At 41.8% G+C, this 19,055-nt stretch overlaps 1 protein-coding gene across 4 annotated transcripts in view; it reads right to left on the bottom strand.

The window, feature by feature from the left end:
* The window catches only part of hs6st3a (heparan sulfate 6-O-sulfotransferase 3a), a 32,487-nt gene extending 13,687 nt beyond the window's left edge, over nucleotides 1–18,800 (bottom strand). For all 4 annotated transcript variants that reach the window (XR_004776484.1, XM_035529939.1, XM_035529941.1 and 1 more), the window contains exon 1: nucleotides 18,244–18,800. Coding sequence is in view for 3 of the 4 variants with exons in the window: in XM_035529939.1 (XP_035385832.1) it covers nucleotides 18,244–18,800 (557 nt within the window). In the remaining variant the exon portion in view is untranslated. The remainder of the gene's footprint in view (nucleotides 1–18,243) is intronic.
* Nucleotides 18,801–19,055: the final 255 nt, after the last annotated feature.

Genomic DNA, 19,055 nt, shown 5'->3' with positions numbered 1-19,055 from the left:
GGATCATAATTAAATTCACATTCTGACCACTGTTGCATTCTGAACAGACTGACTGTCCTTGTGTGCTGCAGTGCATCTGAAAATTTCATGTTTCTTTCAACTGCATTGCTTTAGAACCCTGAGCAGGTGGCAGGTTTTACAGTCAATCAGGCATGCAGCAAAGTCATAGCATCAGCCATGGAGGCTACAGAGTGAACAGCTTGCCATAACCATACAGACAGCAAAGCACAAACCCCTCTAAAGGCCACCTCTACACTCACTCTGCCTTGATGCACTGACTCATCAGTGGCTAGCCACAGAAGTCTGGAGTGCCCCAGAGTCATACTACAACAGGCAAAAGTAAAAAAGAGGAAAGAACATGTAGCTGTATAGAAATCAAAGCAATGGAGAATCCAGTCTCCTCTATGCCTCTAATTCACTGTGATCATGTCAGAAAGATTTAGAGAGGCCCAAGCTCAAAGCCCACTAGTGGTGAACATAATGATACTTCATCACAGAGCTAGAGTGACTTATCAATTATACTGAAGTGAGGACCTACATTTCCTCTGCAATCTGTCAGTAAATACATGTGCATCGTAATCAATCCATGGTCTCTAATGACATTGCTGATAACTTTTTCTACAAATGTATGGTTCTCTCAACTGACCCAGATTCAATACAAACTGTTAGTTTAAAACAATTTACATTACACAATATCTGGAGCAGATAAGTGTTTACTAGGATTTTTTGTCTTCTCAAATAATTACATCAGTATCTATTTAGGTATTAAGTGAGGATGGAGGCATACCAATGTTGTAACGTTTCTGGCCCGAGTACCACAGGGAGCGGGGCAGGATGTACAGACTTCCTCGACATGTGCAGAACATTTATTAACATTAAACATGTAAGACAAAGGTGGCACTCACATACATTTACAATGAATATGACTATACAATTAACATTAAACAGAAAACACATACATTTTAACACGGAACTATACAAACTAATGTTACAGCTACAAAAATCTCATTGAACACACGTAGCAACAAGACCAACACCGGTGTACACACTGACAGGGGTTTAAATAGACATATAAACATACAACAGCAAACCCTGCACAGGTGTGTGCAATACAGGAGGGTGTGGTTACATAACACATGTGAATCCCCCTGCACGCAGTGGGCCGTACCACATGACTCGTGGGAGGAGGAGCGTTCCATGACAAATGTACAGGAACTTCTTGCAAGAAATGTATGACACGGCAGGCTTCAAAAAGGTAGTATGTCTTATTTTTATTTATCTGCACATAAAAAATCAACCAACAACAAAAAACATGATCAGATGTTTGTTATATTAGAAGCAATGAAAAGTGATATACTGCCAATTTATTTATGCTATTGCACATCAGGTCAAATATGGAGATGTCCAAATACATTCATCACCATCATGAACACTTTATATGCTCTCCTCTCCCAGGTTTGGGACACAGACATTTGAGCCTCTGCACCCTGTTCATGATTAGATGCCACAAATTAGTGGTATCAGTTTACAGTTTACTTCATTAGTAAAAGGATTATGCCTACAAATCCTGTATTATGGGCTCTGGAAAGCAATTCATTTTACAGTAACACACATTAAAGTGAGTTAATTATCCAGCATGTGGGTGATCTGTTAAATTTCCAGGAAAACACTGGAGATACTAGAGAGCTGTTATCACATGAGTGTAAATCAAACCTGACAACAACTCACTGTCTCACTTAATGTTGGGGAACAGTCCATTTATCACAAGCACATAAAATTCTGTTCCTTATTGTTACTATTGTGGTGTCCGTTGTCAGACAGAGGAGGATACCCCCCCCCCTTTGAGTCTGGGTTCCTCTCAAGGTTTCTTCCTCATGCTTTAGGGAGTGTTTTCTTGGTGCCCTTGGCTTGCTCACTGCACTATATAAATACATTTGACTTCACTTGAATTCAGCCACCAACAATAGCTCCCCCACAAACCATGAGCCACAAGTTGACCACTGAAACCAGGACTACCTGAATACTGAAATCACATTCTCAGGATAGGACATCACCTGCTAAAGAACAAGATCTATTCAAATGGTGGCATCTTCCCTTGTAAAACGTTAAAAGCAGGAGTGAGTCAGAATGTGGAAGCAAAACATCACTTTGTGCATCATCTTTTTTTAAGATCAGATGTAACTCTGAAGTACACTCACTATAAACTTAATTAGAAACACCTACCCTGTCTGTGTACATAACCCAGAGGTTCTCAATCTAGTATTTGGAGACCTGCAGCCAGACCAGGGTTTTATTCTGTGTTGATCCCAACACAGCTAAGCAGGCTTTGATTCAACTTCAGGTATAAGACAAGATGAAATGGAACAAAAACCTGAATTGGTTGGATGTCTTTGGTTTCAGGACCTGATGCCACTGGTGGTAGCTATCTTCTGGCCACATAATGCTGCCACTGTTGACAATCACGTGTGCCAATAATTCACTTAGAAGTGTTTTTATGTGAATGTGCTGTTATGTCCTCCCGTGTGTCTGTCACCATAACTCTATGTTCCAGCCTCCCAGCCTAGACAGGATCATAACATAATTGGGGGCTTGTCCTTTATTCTTTTTTTATTCTTTGCCCCTTTTGTCTATTTTGGTGTTTTTTCTGTGCTGGTTGGTGGTTTTCTCTTGTGGGTATGGTGGCTGTGTTTGTTGTGTGCAGTTTGGGTTTTGCTAGAGTGTGCTGGCAGCATTTGTGTTAGGATGGTGAGTTTTGATTTGTCTGGTTTTACTCTTTGTCCTTCCCTGGAACAGTTTGACCTGTGTAGAAAGGCAGACCTCATACTACTAGCAGATTTCTTTAATGTTGTGCTGACCCATTCGGCCATGAAACGGGAAATCAAGGAAGTCTTAGAGGCCTGTTTGGTACAAGAGGGAATTTTGCCAGAACGTGGTGGTCTTGTTGGTGTTGTGGGGAACCTGATACAGGGCGTGTCAATGGTGGACACCAGAGACGACTCCGTGGTCATGCAGTTTCCTGATGGTGAACCGATGCTGGCTCTGAAACTAAAGGAAGTGGAGCTGCAAATCAAGAGGCAGGAGCGTGAGACGGAGATTCTAAGGGTGCGGGCCTTACAGCTTGAGGTTGAAAAGGCAGATAAGGAGGCAGCGATCTGGAGGCAGAGCACGTGTCCTATTCCTTGGTCCCAGAAATTCTTCTCCCCTATGCCAGATGGCTCGGATAACGCCAGTACCCCGGTACCAAAAGTACACCTGCCCAGATCGCCCGTTACTCCTCTATCCGCTACACCAGTGGCACATGGATTTGACATCAGCCAGCAAATAAGTTTGGTACCAGCAGATAAGTTTGGCCACTCATGCAAGTTAGTGGGAAAAGCGTAAGAGGTTTGCCCATCATTAACTTTAGAGCAGAGGTTTAACTATGATGTTGTGAAAGCCACAATACTGCGTGCTTATGAGTTGGTTCCTAAGCAGAATTTTCGGCATTTGAGAAAATCCCCCAACCAGAAACATACAGAGTCTGCAAAGGAGAAAACTTGTATATTTGAGAAGTGGTGTAGTGCAAGTAGTGTGAAAACATTCGACCAGCTAAAAGAACTGATTTTACTTGAAGAGTTTTAAAATTGTCTCACAGAAACGGTGGTTGTTTACCTGAATGAGCAGAAAGCGAGTGTGGTGACTTCTGCTGCTATTTTGGTGGATGAATTTGTTCTAACTCACAAAACTGAGTTTGCGCTGCGTACCTATGTGACTACAAATCTGTCTAGTCCTAGTCCCCGCAAAACCCTGAAACCACCATGAGCACCTGTTTCCTCTCCCACAGTGGAAACAAGGGAATATTTTTATTGTCATTAAAAAGGGGACATCATTACATCTTGTCCGGCCCTACAGCGCAAAGCAGCAAGAGCAGCTAAGAAAATAAATGCGGTGAGTGTTCTACCCTGAGATACAATTGAATGTGTAGAACCTGCTTTTGAGCCCTTTATTTTCCAAGGTTCTGTCTCTCTCACTGATGATGATGAGGGACAACTGCCAATCAGGGAATTAAGAGATACTGATGCTGCTGTATTACTGATATTGGGAAGTGTGTTGCCACTGTCAGATGACACATATAGTGGTAATGTGTTGGTGGAGGGCATAGGACTAAGTATTATGAGGCTCCCTGTACATAATCTGTACCTACCCTCAAGTGTGTATTCAGGGCCAGCTAAAGTGGTGGTAAAATCTGAACTACCCAGCCATGGTGTATCATTCATTTTAGGTAATGATATAGCTGGTGGTATGGTGTTCCCTGTGCCCAAGGTAATAGAGAATCCTGTGGAAGTCAGTGAGTCTGCACAAGAGGCATTAGGCACATTTCCTGCTTGTGTTTTGACCCGTGCTCAGACACGGAAACTCGGTGATGTGGTTCCCCTGAAAGGAACATTCACGTGTGATGTGCTATTAGGTGATGATGCACCTGTGTTTGCAGCACCTAAAAAAAAGTTGTGCCCATTGTTCCCGATCCTGAGATCTCAGATAGATGCCAGATCTCATGTCACAAAAGGAGCTAGTTGTGGCTCAGAGAGCTGACAGCACCCTTTTACATTGCTTCACCCTTGCAAATAACCAAGGAGAAAAAGCTATAGGATATACCAGTGAGTATTACCTTGAAAATGAAGTGCTAATGCAGAAGTGGTCTTCGATTGAACCTAGTGAAGAGTGGAACGCAGTGATGCAAATAGTGGTACCAGCTAAATACCGTGCCGATATCTTGTTTTTAGCACATGATCACCCATTGTCAGGTCACCTGGGTGTGCAAAAGATCACACAGCGGATTTTGAGACATTTCTTTTGGCTGTCAATCCAAAAAGACGTAGTGAACTATTGTCAGTCTTGCCATACGTGCCAACTGGTTGGGAAACCAAACCAGGTTATTCCCTCTGCACCTTTGCTTCCAATCCCTGTGGTGGGTGAACCCTTTGAAAAAATTCTCATAGATTGTGTAGGCCCCCTGCCAAAGACACGGGCAAGACATCATTGATTGTTGACTTTAATGTGTACCACCACTTGTTATTTTGCCTGCTGACAGGGCGGAAGAAGTCTCGTCTGTTGGCAAGAGCTGAATTTGTGTAATGATTTGTTATCCTGCCTGAGACTTATTGAAATGCAATTTACTGTTTATTGGTGAAGCCTCCCTCCTTTGTAACTATTTGAGCATTCTTTGTATAGTTGTATACTTGTGATTTTTGCTGGGTGACCCATGGGTTCTGGTGTTAGTTACGTAAAACCCAAAAAGGGGGAAACCCCGAAGAATTGGATGTTCCGGTGTGGTCTGGGCTCACATTGTGAGCCGTACATTGATTGTCTGGCTGGTTGGGCTGAATGTGCTGTGTTTAGACACTATCTAGATACGGGCTCGTTTGAACAGTTTATATTGCTCAGTGCTATGTTTATATATGAGGGATATGGGGACTCTAGCTGGGATTTTCAATATATGAATTGTTGTTTAAAGCACAGGCTTACTGAGGAGGAGCTGATTATGGCATTAAGTCACTGTTGTTTAGCATGGACACCCTCACAAAATCGAATAGTGATGGAGTTCATGTTTATTAGTGGGCCCAGCACACTAACATTTGTAGTTTTTCCTGGTTCTCCATTTAACCTGTTGGGTCACGATTTGATATTTAAAATGAATCTCTCTATACTTCCTGAGCTGGAAGATATCCCTACATCTCTGTGGGCCACCCATAAGAATGATGTGGGGTTTATAGATTGTCCTCCCTGCAAGGTTCGACTCAAGCATGGTACCCCCGTTTACTGTAAACAGTATCTGCCATCCCCTGAAAAAGAAGCAGGTCTGTCACCTATCATTGACTCCCTACTCACCCAAGGCATTATTATTCCCACTGTGTCACCCTTAAATACATCTGAAAATCTGGTGCGTAAACCAGGCGGTAAAGGGTGGAGATTTACACAAAATCACAGGCACATTAATAATACAGTAGTTCCTACAACACCGCTGGTGCCTGATGTGTCTGCCATTTTAACCGCTATACCTTCACACCATCACTACTTTACTACTGTAGATATTTGCTCTGCCTTTTTCCTCTGTACCAGACCACACGGACAGCCAACCACTTTTCGCATTTACATTTCAGGGTAGCAACACATGGTGATGGCTCCCCCCAGGGCTTCCTGGTCTCCCCGGCTGTGTTGTCTGCTGTTATAAGAGACGCATTGGTGTCCTGGGCCCCTGCAGAGGACTGTGTTATTATCAGTTACGCAGACGACATCCTCTTGTTATCAACAGCGGAGGAGCGGTGCTACCGAAACATCTAGCTTCATGCAGTTTTAAGGTTTCACCATCTAAGCTCCAGTGGTGCAAACCGTCTGTCACTTATCTGGTGTTCCTTCTGTCTGTTGGTGAACGCCGCCTCTCTGATGACTGTCGGGCAATCACGTGACATCCCTCCTGTAACGTGCGGTGGCCCGAGTGCCGCAGGCTGAGGGGCAGGACGCACAGACTCCAACGTCTGGGATGTACATTTATTATCATTTAACATAGAACACTAAAGGCACTCACAAGAATCACACATGATAAATACAAACGAGAAACGATCAACATTAAATATGAATTATAAACACATATACATGTAACAAGAATGAACATAACGTTTAACATCGCCATTGAACATTTACACACCACATTGACACGTTACAGTAACAATGACCAACGACGCTGCATTCCCTGACCTGGGTTTACATACAAACAAACAAGGTGCAGGTGTGTGCAGGCGTGGCCACAAACAAAGGTCCTCCTACTGCACGTGGCTGGCCAAACCATGTGCCTCGCGGGAGGTGAGCATTCTGTGACACCTCCACCCAACACAAAACAAGCCATGCTACCCTTTGAGTAGTCCCCCATGTGCCAGGATGCTTTTGATGCTATTAAAGCATTGTTATGCCATACACCTGTTCTGGCTGTGCCTGACTTCTCGTGTCCCTTTATATTGGTTGATACTAGTGGTGTAGGTGCTGATGCTGTCCTCATACAGGATACCCAAGGCTTAGAACACCGTTTTTTATTTTTCAAAGAAATTTGTAAAACATCAATTAGTGTACAGCACCACAGAAAAAGAGGCACTTGCTTTCTTATGAGCACTGCAACATTTTAAAGTCTATATCGGCTGCAGTTCTCAGCCAATGACGGTATATACTGACCATAATCCCTTAGTGTTTCTTAGCTGTGTGGCAAACACAAACCAGCATCTTATGCGCTGGTCCCTGATCGTACAGGGGTTCAACTTGAATATCCTACACAAAAAAGGTGAGAATGTGATAGCAGATACCCTATTCTGGGCTTATATTTATTTGATGTTTTATAGTGTTGATGTATTTGTTAATGTGGAACTGCTGGGGAGGAGTCCATGCTTAAGGGTGGGGGGGGTTATGTGCACCTGTGTGTCTGTCTTCCCTGTGTTCCAGGTTTTGCCTCTGCCTCGACAGTATCTCCCATCCTGACCCACACCAGGTTTTCCAGTGAGCCGAGCACCATATAAAAGGAAGAGGACTAGACAAAGGGCTCAGCTAAGGACTTGTTGGAGAAGAGATAGTTGTTGATGGTGTTTTCACTTGTTGCTGCTTTTTCAGCTTGTTTTTTTTGGCTTTGTGTGTGACTTTGGATTTGCCCCTTGGTGTATGGTTTGCTTTGTTTGCTGGATAATATGTGTCTCATATCTTGTATATATGTATTGTCCTGTATAGAATTACACAGTGCTGGTAGGGAGTTTCTGCGATTTTGTTTGGGTGTAGGTTTATCTTCGTTTTTAACAGTGTAGTCAGAATAGTTATTGTATATTTCTTTTTGTTAGCTTAGTCAATGACCATTTTTTGTTTCTTGTGTGGTTTTGTTTGTTGTGTTGGCCTTGGTCACTCCTGACACAACTGCACCAGTTTCTTGTCTTTAAACACCAAAACTTTTAAATACACTAGACCTTTGCTGTCAACTATATTGTCTGGTTATTCATTTCATTCCATTACTTATTTATACTGCTGTAACACCCAAACCCTATGGTACAGCCTCCCATCCTAGACAGGGTCGTAACAGTGCGCAAACTCTCTAGTAATTGACTAGACACAGAAACAGTACAATACATTAAGCCACTGTTGGCAAGACTAGCTTTGATGTCCAAAGCTGGTTTAAATGAGTATTGACTAAATTGGCTAATTAAAAATTGGACTTAATTGTTCTCTGATTGTAACAGGCTTTATTTGCAAGAATTGAGAATCGAACACACTGCAAGTATACAGCAAACCTACCCTGCAAAAACTGAATTCAGGGAGGTAGCATTAAGACCAACTGCTATCACAACAATGGAGCAGAGCCAGACAAGTGATGCAGAGCAATGCTTGTTTTTAAATGTATGTTTCCATCATTACCCAAGTTATGCTATGAACGAATGAAATGTCATTAAATGTAAAATCATGAATGTTATGAATTGTTATTATAGCATAGTTGTCTAATTAGCCAAGCCCATCAGTACCGAGTTAGCTAGTTCATTTACACATACTTAGCTAGCTAGCGGTGTAATGTTAAGCGGTGTAATGTGTTACACAGCAGAGATAGTTCAATTTTAACTCGTGTAGGGAGAAACCACCAGAAAGGTTTCAACTCGTCAGTTCTGCCAGTAACTGCTCCCACTGTCACTCGTTCTCGTCATGCTACAAACCTTAGAGCCTCAGCTTATTAGACGCGGGAATTACGTATAACGGCTCAGTAGGTACGAGTCTTTCATGAACTGTATCCTTTGGTGCTAGCTGCTACTAAAGACGCGGCCTACGTAGCAATGATCCTTTAATAGATATCCACGGTGTGTGTGCGCGCGCGTCTTTCTTTCGGTCGCTGTCAAAAACAAAAACAAACAAACAAACAAAAAATATTTCCGGGATATTGCCTCTGTTCGAAATAGCTTACTACATATTTGAATACTGTATACTGCACCCACTATATACTGTATATTGGTCCTCATAGTAGCATGCAGTACACTATCCAGTATGCGACAAATGCAAACCATACTACGAGGTCACGTAAACGTATGAAGGCTCCGCGACCATTGCCTGAGGGGATGCAATACACCACGAAGATATCTCTTGTCGCGTAATGGAATATGTAGCAGAAGTAGTAGGGTGAATTCGGGTAATCTGCGACATTGAGTAATATGGGACACTTAATCTCCAGTGTGTTTATTTCCTGCTCTCATAAAATCCAATCAACAAGACTTCTACTATAGGTTTAGCATGGCTGTCATGTAATTAACATCACATGACTTCATGCAACTGATGTCACAGAAAGGAGCAGGGCATGTGTCAATCAGAAGGAACTGCATGACATGGTCAGTGACAGGATTCTGATAGGATCAATGTTAAGGATATAAATCTGTTTTAAATAGGACAATATTCCTAATTGTTATGTCTGAGATCTATTCAAGTGACAAAATATGTGTTAAAGTATTGAAAATGAGTTTTACTTTTTTTTCCCAAACATTTTTAGTTGTCCCTCATCAAATATGTTTGACACTGTGGGACAACATGCTTTTGGTAAATTGGGACAGTCAATTAAGTTCTTTAAAATTGTGGGAAATTTAAAATGTAGGGACCTGAAGTTGCATATACTTCTGTCACCATGTGCAACAAAGCCTGAAGGCAGCCACCCTACCTAGGACTCAAACCCAGGGCTGACAGGAGGTAAACATGAGCTCTGACCACTGTACTAAAGAGCCAGTGCACACACAACTCCCCTGTGCACACACAACTACCCTGTCCATCAGTTCCAACAGAGCTATGCCTATGCCCCCCATCAGTGGTCCTCGCACTGGGCTACACCATCCCCTCACAGCTCACAGGGAACATGCTCCCAATGGCTTCACCACCATCCCATTCTGTCACCATGTGCAAAAAAGGCTGAAGGCAGCCACCCTAATTATGTGGTTGTTAGCTGGGTCACTACAGTTAGCTAAGCCTTTGTTACAGGTCCCAATCAGTATGCAAATAGTATTTAGTAGGCTATTTTGAACAGCCCTCGTCTACAATTTGCAGGTGTCAGGAAGCCACTATTAAAATGCTGGAGATTCCCAGAACGTCCAGGAGGGTTGGGTGCCTGGTACAATGTTGTAGCTCATGGGTGGTAAACTTCTCCATCAACTTCATTTGATCTCTAATCCTCTAATCCTCTCTACCTATGTGTGGATCTACCTCCACACATCCCAAGAGGAAGGGAACTGAGTGGAGATAAGTCTAGTGATACTAATTTAGCTCATTTTACCAGAAAATGTGTCTATTTGAGAGGGGGTATTGCTTTGATCCATTTTCATTAGATGATAGGGGCACACAATACTTACCCCACTGGGCTCCCATATGCTGAGCTACCAAGAGAAAATGGCTCATCTCTACAGCTCAAAGTGGTGTGTGTGCTTATGTGCATGTGTTTGTGTCTCTGTCTGTCTGTCTGCGTGTGTGTGTGTGTGTGCACACACGCTGCGGTTGCTGTGATGTACAAGAATATCTGCATGCGTCAGCTGTATTTGGCATAACAACCTTAATTTTTCCTGTGGGGAGAGTTTACTAAGCCTCTGCTACTGGAACAGAGGCAAGTCAAATTGAAAATGAAATGACTTCTGAGAGAGAGAGAGCTAAATGGGTTGTTTGTAATAGACACAGAAGACCACCAATGGGCATTAAATGAAACATTACAGAAACTTGTTTTACACAGTATTTTACAAAGTATCATGCTGTGACAGATTAGCTGTTCATGTGTGATATGGTAGCTGGTGTCACTGTCATGCTGTGACAGATTAGCTGTTCATGGTAATTCAAGGGTCCCAAGGTTAACAAACTGATTCAGTGCAAATTACACTTGCACCTTGTTTGTTTTAATGTTGTTTCGGTTGTATTGTGCTCCACATCATTTGTCACTGCAGGTGTTCAAGCTTAGCTGACAGGGTGAGCTTTTATGCAAACACACACACACACACACACACACACACACACACACACACACACACACACAAAATGAAAATACTGATATCTTAAATAATATCTCAAATCCAAACCACTGGAGTTTAAAGGACAACATGATGAAAAGTCAGCCAAAAAAAAAAATAAATAAAAATCACTGAATGAAAACTGAATGTGAATACTTCTGAATAATAATTCTTCAATATCAAAGTTAGAAACGCAAGGCAAGAGGTGGTAAATATGTCTAGTTCCTACATGTGTTTGGTTTTCCAAGGTTTTTATGTGATCATGCAGTATAAAATATGATGGCTAGATTGATCTATGAAGATGAAGAAAACAGCATCACAGCACACTCCACACACACAATGGCCTACACACAAACACCTTAACACAGACACACACACACACGCATGCGCACAAACACATGCCTGAAATGCACACAGAATACTCCATACAAACACTGTCCTGGTATGCACAATACTCTTAAAAACAGACAGTCCCTTACACACACATTGACAACCCCAACGCACACAAAAATACCATTACACACTCAAATACTCACACAGAGACACACACACTGACTGAGAAAAAGAGGCTTGCTAGTGAGGAAGTAACTTTTCAGCGGTTGGCACATACTATAAAAATACACATACTATTCTGCACAAAGACACTGGTGTTCAGTTTTATTCTGGCCCACTTTAATCTGGCAGACTGCAAAAGAATTAAATGGAGGCAAAATCTCTTTTCAATGCAAATGGCTTTGAGTGGACTAACTGACAGTTTGGACAGCTGAAACCACACACTCTCACCTGTTATGTGTGACACATGGAAGTCTTGCTATCAAGGAGAGATATCTTCACTGGCTCAGAGTCATAAAAAGCTGATTTATGCCTCACAGTACATGGATTCTTTTGCTTTTCATTTTTCATGTTTACATGATTTAATTGTCATGTGGTTAGATTTTAATTGACTTTCTTTCCTGAAATCTTTTGTGTTGCACGAGAAAAAAAAAGATTTATAACAGCAGGTCAGAAGGAAAACAAATGGACCCACAGCCACCGCAACTTAAGAAGAATATGTAAGAGGGGTTAGAAAATGGAAAAACAGTGTATATGGTCTAGTGTCTATTAGGAGTCCATTATATGTGATGTGTTAAATCTCATGAGTGGAGGAAGACAGGCAGGGATAAGGAAAAAGAGAACAGGCCATGTACAAAGATGTAGTCTTTCCTTGTATGTCTTCTAGCTTTTTGAGCTGAGGAGAAGAGTCAGCTCTCTCTCTCTCTCTCTCTCTCTCTCTCTCTCTCTCTGTGTGTGTTAATTTATACTGCACACATATCAGTTTCATTGCAGCCTGTACAGTGTTCCTCACTGCTGAGCCTAGACCTTAGAGTAAGCTATTCTAGGAAACATATGGAAACCCTGGAGAATAGGGCCTGGATGTAGTGGAAAATGAGTAAATTTCATCTAGGATATGTGTCCATGAGAGAGGGAAAGAGCAGGAGAGAGAAAGAACTATGTGCATATGTCTGTGTATACCTATGAAAGTGTGTTTTCCGCAGTAGTGTACATGCATAAATTTCAACAACATGCTTGGAAACTGGCTAACAGTTAAGTTCCATATAAGTGGCAAACTCCCATGGCACTTGGACCAGAGTGAATCCATCTATGAATCTCAGGCACTGGCAATCTCTCTCTTGCTTTTAACTTCTGCATTAGCTCTTAGGTTGATTGATGGCTTCCCTCCAATCAGTTGGAAAGTAGGCATTTATAGATTGTTGTGATTTGGTTAAAATAGTGCTATGCTATTGAACCAAATTAATTTTTCTTTTACAGGGGACCAAGGGACAACGCAATCAATGCACACTACAAATGCGCAACACAAAGTAACAAAAAACAATTGTGCAACCTTGGTTCAATACACAACAATTACTCCATTGCAGCAATGATGTCTGCTAACCTAGATAACAATAACCACAGTCTTGTAGCAGGAATAAGTCTCTTTCACACTTTTTTCTTTTTTTCTTTTCTTCATACATATCATACATCGTACACCTTTCAGGATGTTTTATAACTCTTTCTGGGTTACACTTGGCAGGTAGTGAAGTCAGATTACTAGTGGAACCCTGAATGGCAGGACCCACCCTCTCAGAATTACTGCTGGTTCCAGTGTTGTCATTGACACTGGCAGGTTCTTCAGTGCTGTCATCACTGTCAGGTCCAAGATGATCAAACTCAGATTCCCTTGGAATGGGTTGTTTGTGCATTTTGGAGTTTGGAGTTTGTGGTTTTTCCTAGTTTAGCTGCATCCACCAGCTGCATGACATGTTTATGCCAGACCACATGATGGTGTAGGTCAAGGGTCTATCCCATGAAGAATTGTGCCTGACTGCCATTTTTGGGTGTTGATCTCTAGCCAATACATTCTGTCCCACATGGTAGGTGTGAAGGTGTCATCTATAATGCAGATTGGAGTCACTTTTTGCTGAACGTGCCTATATGTCAGACTTCAAGTCCAGCCATGATCTGGACCTCCAAGGAAGAGCATGGCTGGCGTTGGACCAGGAATGGCATGTGGGCTGTTCCTAAAGTTTCATTGTTTCTCATGGCTCTGATTGAGTGTTTGACAGTCAGGATAAACTGTTCAACCTGTCCATTTGAAGCAGGATGTTATGGCACTGTAGTTGTGTTTAATGCCATTTCTTCTGACAAAACATTTGAACTAACTGACTGTAAGTTCTGGGATTCCTCTACATGAGCATAAACTCTGCAAGAGTAATGGTGGTGTTAGTGGTTGCTGTTTTTGTACAGACTTCAGGCCATTTTGAGTGTGCACCCACCACAATGAAGTACGTTATCCAGAAAGGGGCCTGCACAATCAATATGGATATGTCGCCATGTCATTGAAGGCCACTCCCACTCGTGAAAGGGGGCTAGTGATGGGGACTTTTGCTGACCATCCGAGCAGGACTTGATCACTTCTAGTTGACGACTAATATGGGGCCACCACATAGAACTATAGGCCAGACTCTTCATTTTCACCTCTCCAAAGTGCCCTTCATGCAGCACATCAGGCGCCCTAGAGTGAAAATTTGGAGGTATCACAGCTTTTGTTTCCCAATAGTACACAACCCTGGAGTACAGAAACCTAGTCATGGTGAGTGGAATTGCCCTTGGTTTCCAAACTTCACCCTTAAGTCATATACTCTAGACAGAGTAGGATTACAAGTTGTCTTCTGCTTGATTTCATTATGTGTAACAGGCTTTGGATCCATTTGAGCCATATGGAACAAGTCAACTGGTACATCTGAGTCCTTTGGAGATGGAGAATCTACAGGCAGCCAGGAAAGGCTGTCAAAATTCCCATGTTGTTATGTTCCCTTCCCAAATCATTGTTGTCTGTGCACACAAGAATAGGGTCCATCTCTTTAGGGATGGCTGCTGACATTGCTGGAACAACCTTCCTTGGCTTAAAAATGAACAACTGGTGCTGATGTGGGATTAAAGTAAAATGTTTCTGGTACAAATACTGATTGAATTTCTTGACCCCATCATACCAGACCCAAGGCGACAGATTTGGTTTGAGTTGTAGATCTGGAAGCAAAGGTGATGAGATGCTCTTCCCCATGAGCACATTCATGGGATAACACTCCCCCAATTTTATATGGTGATGCATTTTATGTAGCCTTGAGAGAGGTCACAGTGCATAAGCACACTGTCAGATGTCACCAAGAGATTAGACTCTTGGAAAGCACCTTTACACTCTTTGGACCAGTGCCAATTGCTTATCTTTTGGAGCAAACAATTTAAGGGGTCCAGACAAGATGAGCGTGTCATGGCTTAGCTCCCTCCTCCTTGTCTTCTCCCCATGTACATGTGTTGGTGTTTGTCATGTGTGTGTGTGTGTGTTTGTGTGTCTACATGCTCATTGTTGTTAGTCAGTTGCATGCTTCTCCCTTGTTAAAGTTATTAATGTGTATATTTAAGTCTTTGTGTATTAGTCAGTCCTTGTCTGTGTTTGACCCTATGTTTCACGTGAATCTCCAGTGTATTATGTGTTGCTGCCACTCACTGTGTTACAAGTTTATTGTTTGTCTTGCTACACGTAGCATTGTTCTTCGTGTTGTAGATTTATTTTTATTTTCTGACAATAAATGACTTTTATTTAAATAACAGCTCGCCTCTGCATCCTGCCTCATCTTTATGCTGACCAAGTTTGTCAATTTTACATTGGAGTGTGATGGGAGAAGTCTGATGAGTCATGTGTCCTGAAACCAAATATGTATATGCAGGGAAACATGAATATGAACTATAGGTAGGCTGAAACCTCCTCACTAGTTTAGCAGTGATGAAATTTCCAGTGGCTCTGGAGTCCATCAGAGCTAGAATGACAGTACATGATCCATTGTGGAGAATGTTGGTCTCAAGGAGAAAAGGGCGAGAGACGAGAGAAAAGTACTCATCACAGTGGTGTTGGAAGAAACCTTGGCATGCCCTTTGGATAAAGCAGCTTTACACCACTTGGGTAGAACAGGACACTCACTGAGCAGATGGCCAGCATCTTGGCAGTAGAAGGCCAAAGTTATAGCTTTCTCTGTCTCTCAGTGGCTGTCAGATGGACATCTTGCATCGCCTCTGCGTAATCTGAGTGCTGAGCACACAGAGAAGGCAGACAAGCATAAGATGTATAGCATGCAGATCCCTTTCTTTCATGAAGAAGGTTGTCCAACTGGATAGAGTATAAATTAGTTATTCTAGAAACTTAGAGTCATCTTGACAAGTGAGCTCAGTAACTAACTCACAGCATAAGACTTGACAATAAACAATTATGACAGTGGCATCATTCAAGCCACTACTAGCTTCCAAAGTGCAGAAGTCCAATGTATAGTCCACCGCTGAGCAAGAACCTTGTTTCAACACAATAAAAAGTTCAACACTGGTCTTACTCTCAAAGGGATGACAGCTCTGAACTTGGCAGTAAAGCATTCATAGTCTCTAGTATGCTCCTCACCCTGTCTCCACACTGCTTTTGCCTACACCAATCCCCTCCTGTTCAACTGAGGAACAATTAATGCAATGTGTGTGGCATCAGTGCAAGGTAGTTGGTGGGTGAAATATAATGAGCACTGTAGCAAAACTCTTACAGGTATACAGATATGGGCTTTCAAAAACATCCAAACATACATCCAAAACATTCAAATATCCAAACAATGAACAGCCAAGACAAAGGGCACCAGACAAGGTTTAAATACATGAACTTAAGACTAGAACAAGGAACAGTTGAAAGTGATGACAGGTATGGAAAACCAAACGAGGGGTAAGGAATGAAACCAAAACACACAAGACAGGGAAATCATGGAACATGGAAGTTGGGAGGGACTAACCATGACACTAGACATAAGTTCAAAAGAAGAATGCAGAAATAAACAGAAACTAAAACAGCTTAGCATCGCTAGACAAGCCTGAGCGAAACTGTAAAAGACAAAACACAAGGGTCTAAATACCAAGGGCTATCAGAGGAAACAATACACAGGCATATTCAATAGACAGGGGACAGTGAAAGAGGATTATGGGGAATTATGGAGACTGTATGGTGGTACACTGGGAGGGACAGATGTTACATCAGCTTTGAAAAGAGTCAATAAAGAGCTGTCAATAATATCCAGTTAACTTTACTGTGACAAGTTGTGAATTTCAAGGTTAATCCTTGTACCCACTTGCACTTATATATACACAAACCATCCAGAGATATAAGTAAATGAAAGAAGGTTAGATAATATTACATTTTTGATTATGATCAAGTTTTGTATTTCAATTCCCATTTAACAACAGAATGATATCGTACGTCAAAACCTTAGTCAGAACCAGTGTAACCTATATCCTGCCTCTTTGACACAAAGACCTGCTCATTTCTAACACAAACTACACTGTCAATGAGCATAACTAAACTCGAATACACTGAGAATCTTGACTTATTCATGCATATGTGTAGCATCATCCTAAATAAACTTCTGTTTATTATTATTTGATGTATCGGATTATCTGATGATATGCATACAGAATCCAACAGCTATGCTAATAAAAATATTTTGAAAAGGCTGCCCTCCTTCACACAGTGCCAACAGTTCCCCACTTATTTCCAAATGTACTGGACTCCTGCACTCATATGGTATGTGAGCATCTCTACTAATATATGGTGTCACTCTAACAATAGCAGTGCAATACCCAAGGATTCTAGAGAAACAGGAAATTTCAGACAGAGGACCTTCATCATCTGTGCAAGCAAAGTGCTTCTGAAGTTCTAGTAGGTGAAGCCAGTTTATGTTAGAAAAAGCAGACATTTAAATCATAACATGCATTCCATACAATTCTGTAAGGTTCTAAAGGTCTGACAAATTCTTTTTCCTTTGAATTCCCTAAAGTCCATTGCTGCCACAGCAACAACAGGCAATACAAACAGATATGTCATTAATGCAATGACCATTAGCATTACAATGCCTTGCCACTGTAAACAACAAATCCTTCATTATGATGGTCTGAAGATGTTCAACTGGAAAAAATTATTTTATGCAGCCGACCAACGTACTTGCTGTCATAAGTAGAAGTGTGACAAAGAGGTGTATGTCTCATAAGCTCTTTTAAAAGTGGTAATTTATCTTCAGTGGGATGAGGTCACTTTAGTAGAAGATTGAAAATATGTGCTTGCACCAACAGTGGAAACCCTTTGGGAATATGAAAGAGCAAGATGGTGGTGGTGAAAGGGGTGGAGTGGGATGGGAGAGCAGAGTCACTGTCACTATTCATATGACTACACTACAGATGTACAGTGCAGTGAGTGTGTGTGTGTGTATGCATGTGGCAGTTTCAGGAAATTCTAAATATGACTTGCAGTTATCACTCAATAAATAATTCTATAATACTTGAAGTAATCACAGCAATCCTGAAAACTTGAGCCGCATAATTTAGTTTCACAATCACTTTCTTCAAGGTGTTCCAAAATGTGTTTTCATGTAGCTCCTGTTAAAGATCACTTAAAATAAAAGAGTATTATTCAGTTGCCTCATATTCCCTCGTTCACTCATTCAAATACTCCAGCAATCAGCATCTATCGGGGTGTACTAGATGTTCTACAGAAAGAATACCTTTAGTCATTTTGGCAACTGGTTCAGTAGGAACACAGGGCTAATACTGGGTTCCTTGATGACAAACGTTCACATGTAACCGAGTAAACTGTGGCATCTGCACTTACCTTTGGCTAAGTGGCGCATCTTTTCTTTGTTTTTTGTTCATGATAGCCGGTACACAATTGGTCAGTTCCGTCCAGTCTGCGTGCAAACCACAACTCCAGCCAGTTGAGAAGCGAGAGAATAGCCATGACTCCGCTTTACCTGGCCGATGACAGGTACATTTTTTCTGTCCAGCTTTACAGTCGCATGGGCGCTCGAGTTTAATGTTTCTTACCAGGTGTCTCCCAAATGTAGTTCCCCCGGTCTTCTGAATGTGAAGGAACACTATCACGTCGTTCCCTTTGATGTCAAAATCCACGTGGCGTTCGAGATCCTCGAGAGTAAAGTTGAATTTCGACTGGAATGTTATTGAACCATCCTCGTCAGTATCTTGAGCTTCTATGTCGATATCAAACCTAGGTGAATATTTGGACAGCAAAAAACCCAAACCTATCGAGCTCTGTCCAGTCCGGAATCGGCAAGAAGTACTGCCTGCTGGACAGATATACTGATAGCCGATCATCACAAATAAAACGGCCAGAACAGGAATAAAAAATAGTTTATTGGATTTGTCATCCATTGTAAAAATCAAATAGACGACTATGCCATTTGCGATTCTTAGTTCATTGTAATAGTCGCCGTGGAGGATTACGTTGACAGCTCTCCATCTCGACGTCTCGCTGTTGGTCGTCGTTAAAATGATTACATTCAAAGACTTACGGTACGCTCTTCATTAGACAACGCTGAACAAGTTTGGGTATACATGCTTACACTGTTGCCGAAAAAGCTAATCGCAAATTCTACTGTCAGTATGTTATATAAAAAAAATATTACA

This window comes from Electrophorus electricus, chromosome 1 (assembly GCF_013358815.1).
Source record: "Electrophorus electricus isolate fEleEle1 chromosome 1, fEleEle1.pri, whole genome shotgun sequence".
In the NCBI taxonomy this organism is placed as follows: domain Eukaryota; kingdom Metazoa; phylum Chordata; class Actinopteri; order Gymnotiformes; family Gymnotidae; genus Electrophorus; species Electrophorus electricus.
Note: the sequence above shows the minus strand (reverse complement) of the source record. Positions and strands in the feature narration are given on the sequence as shown.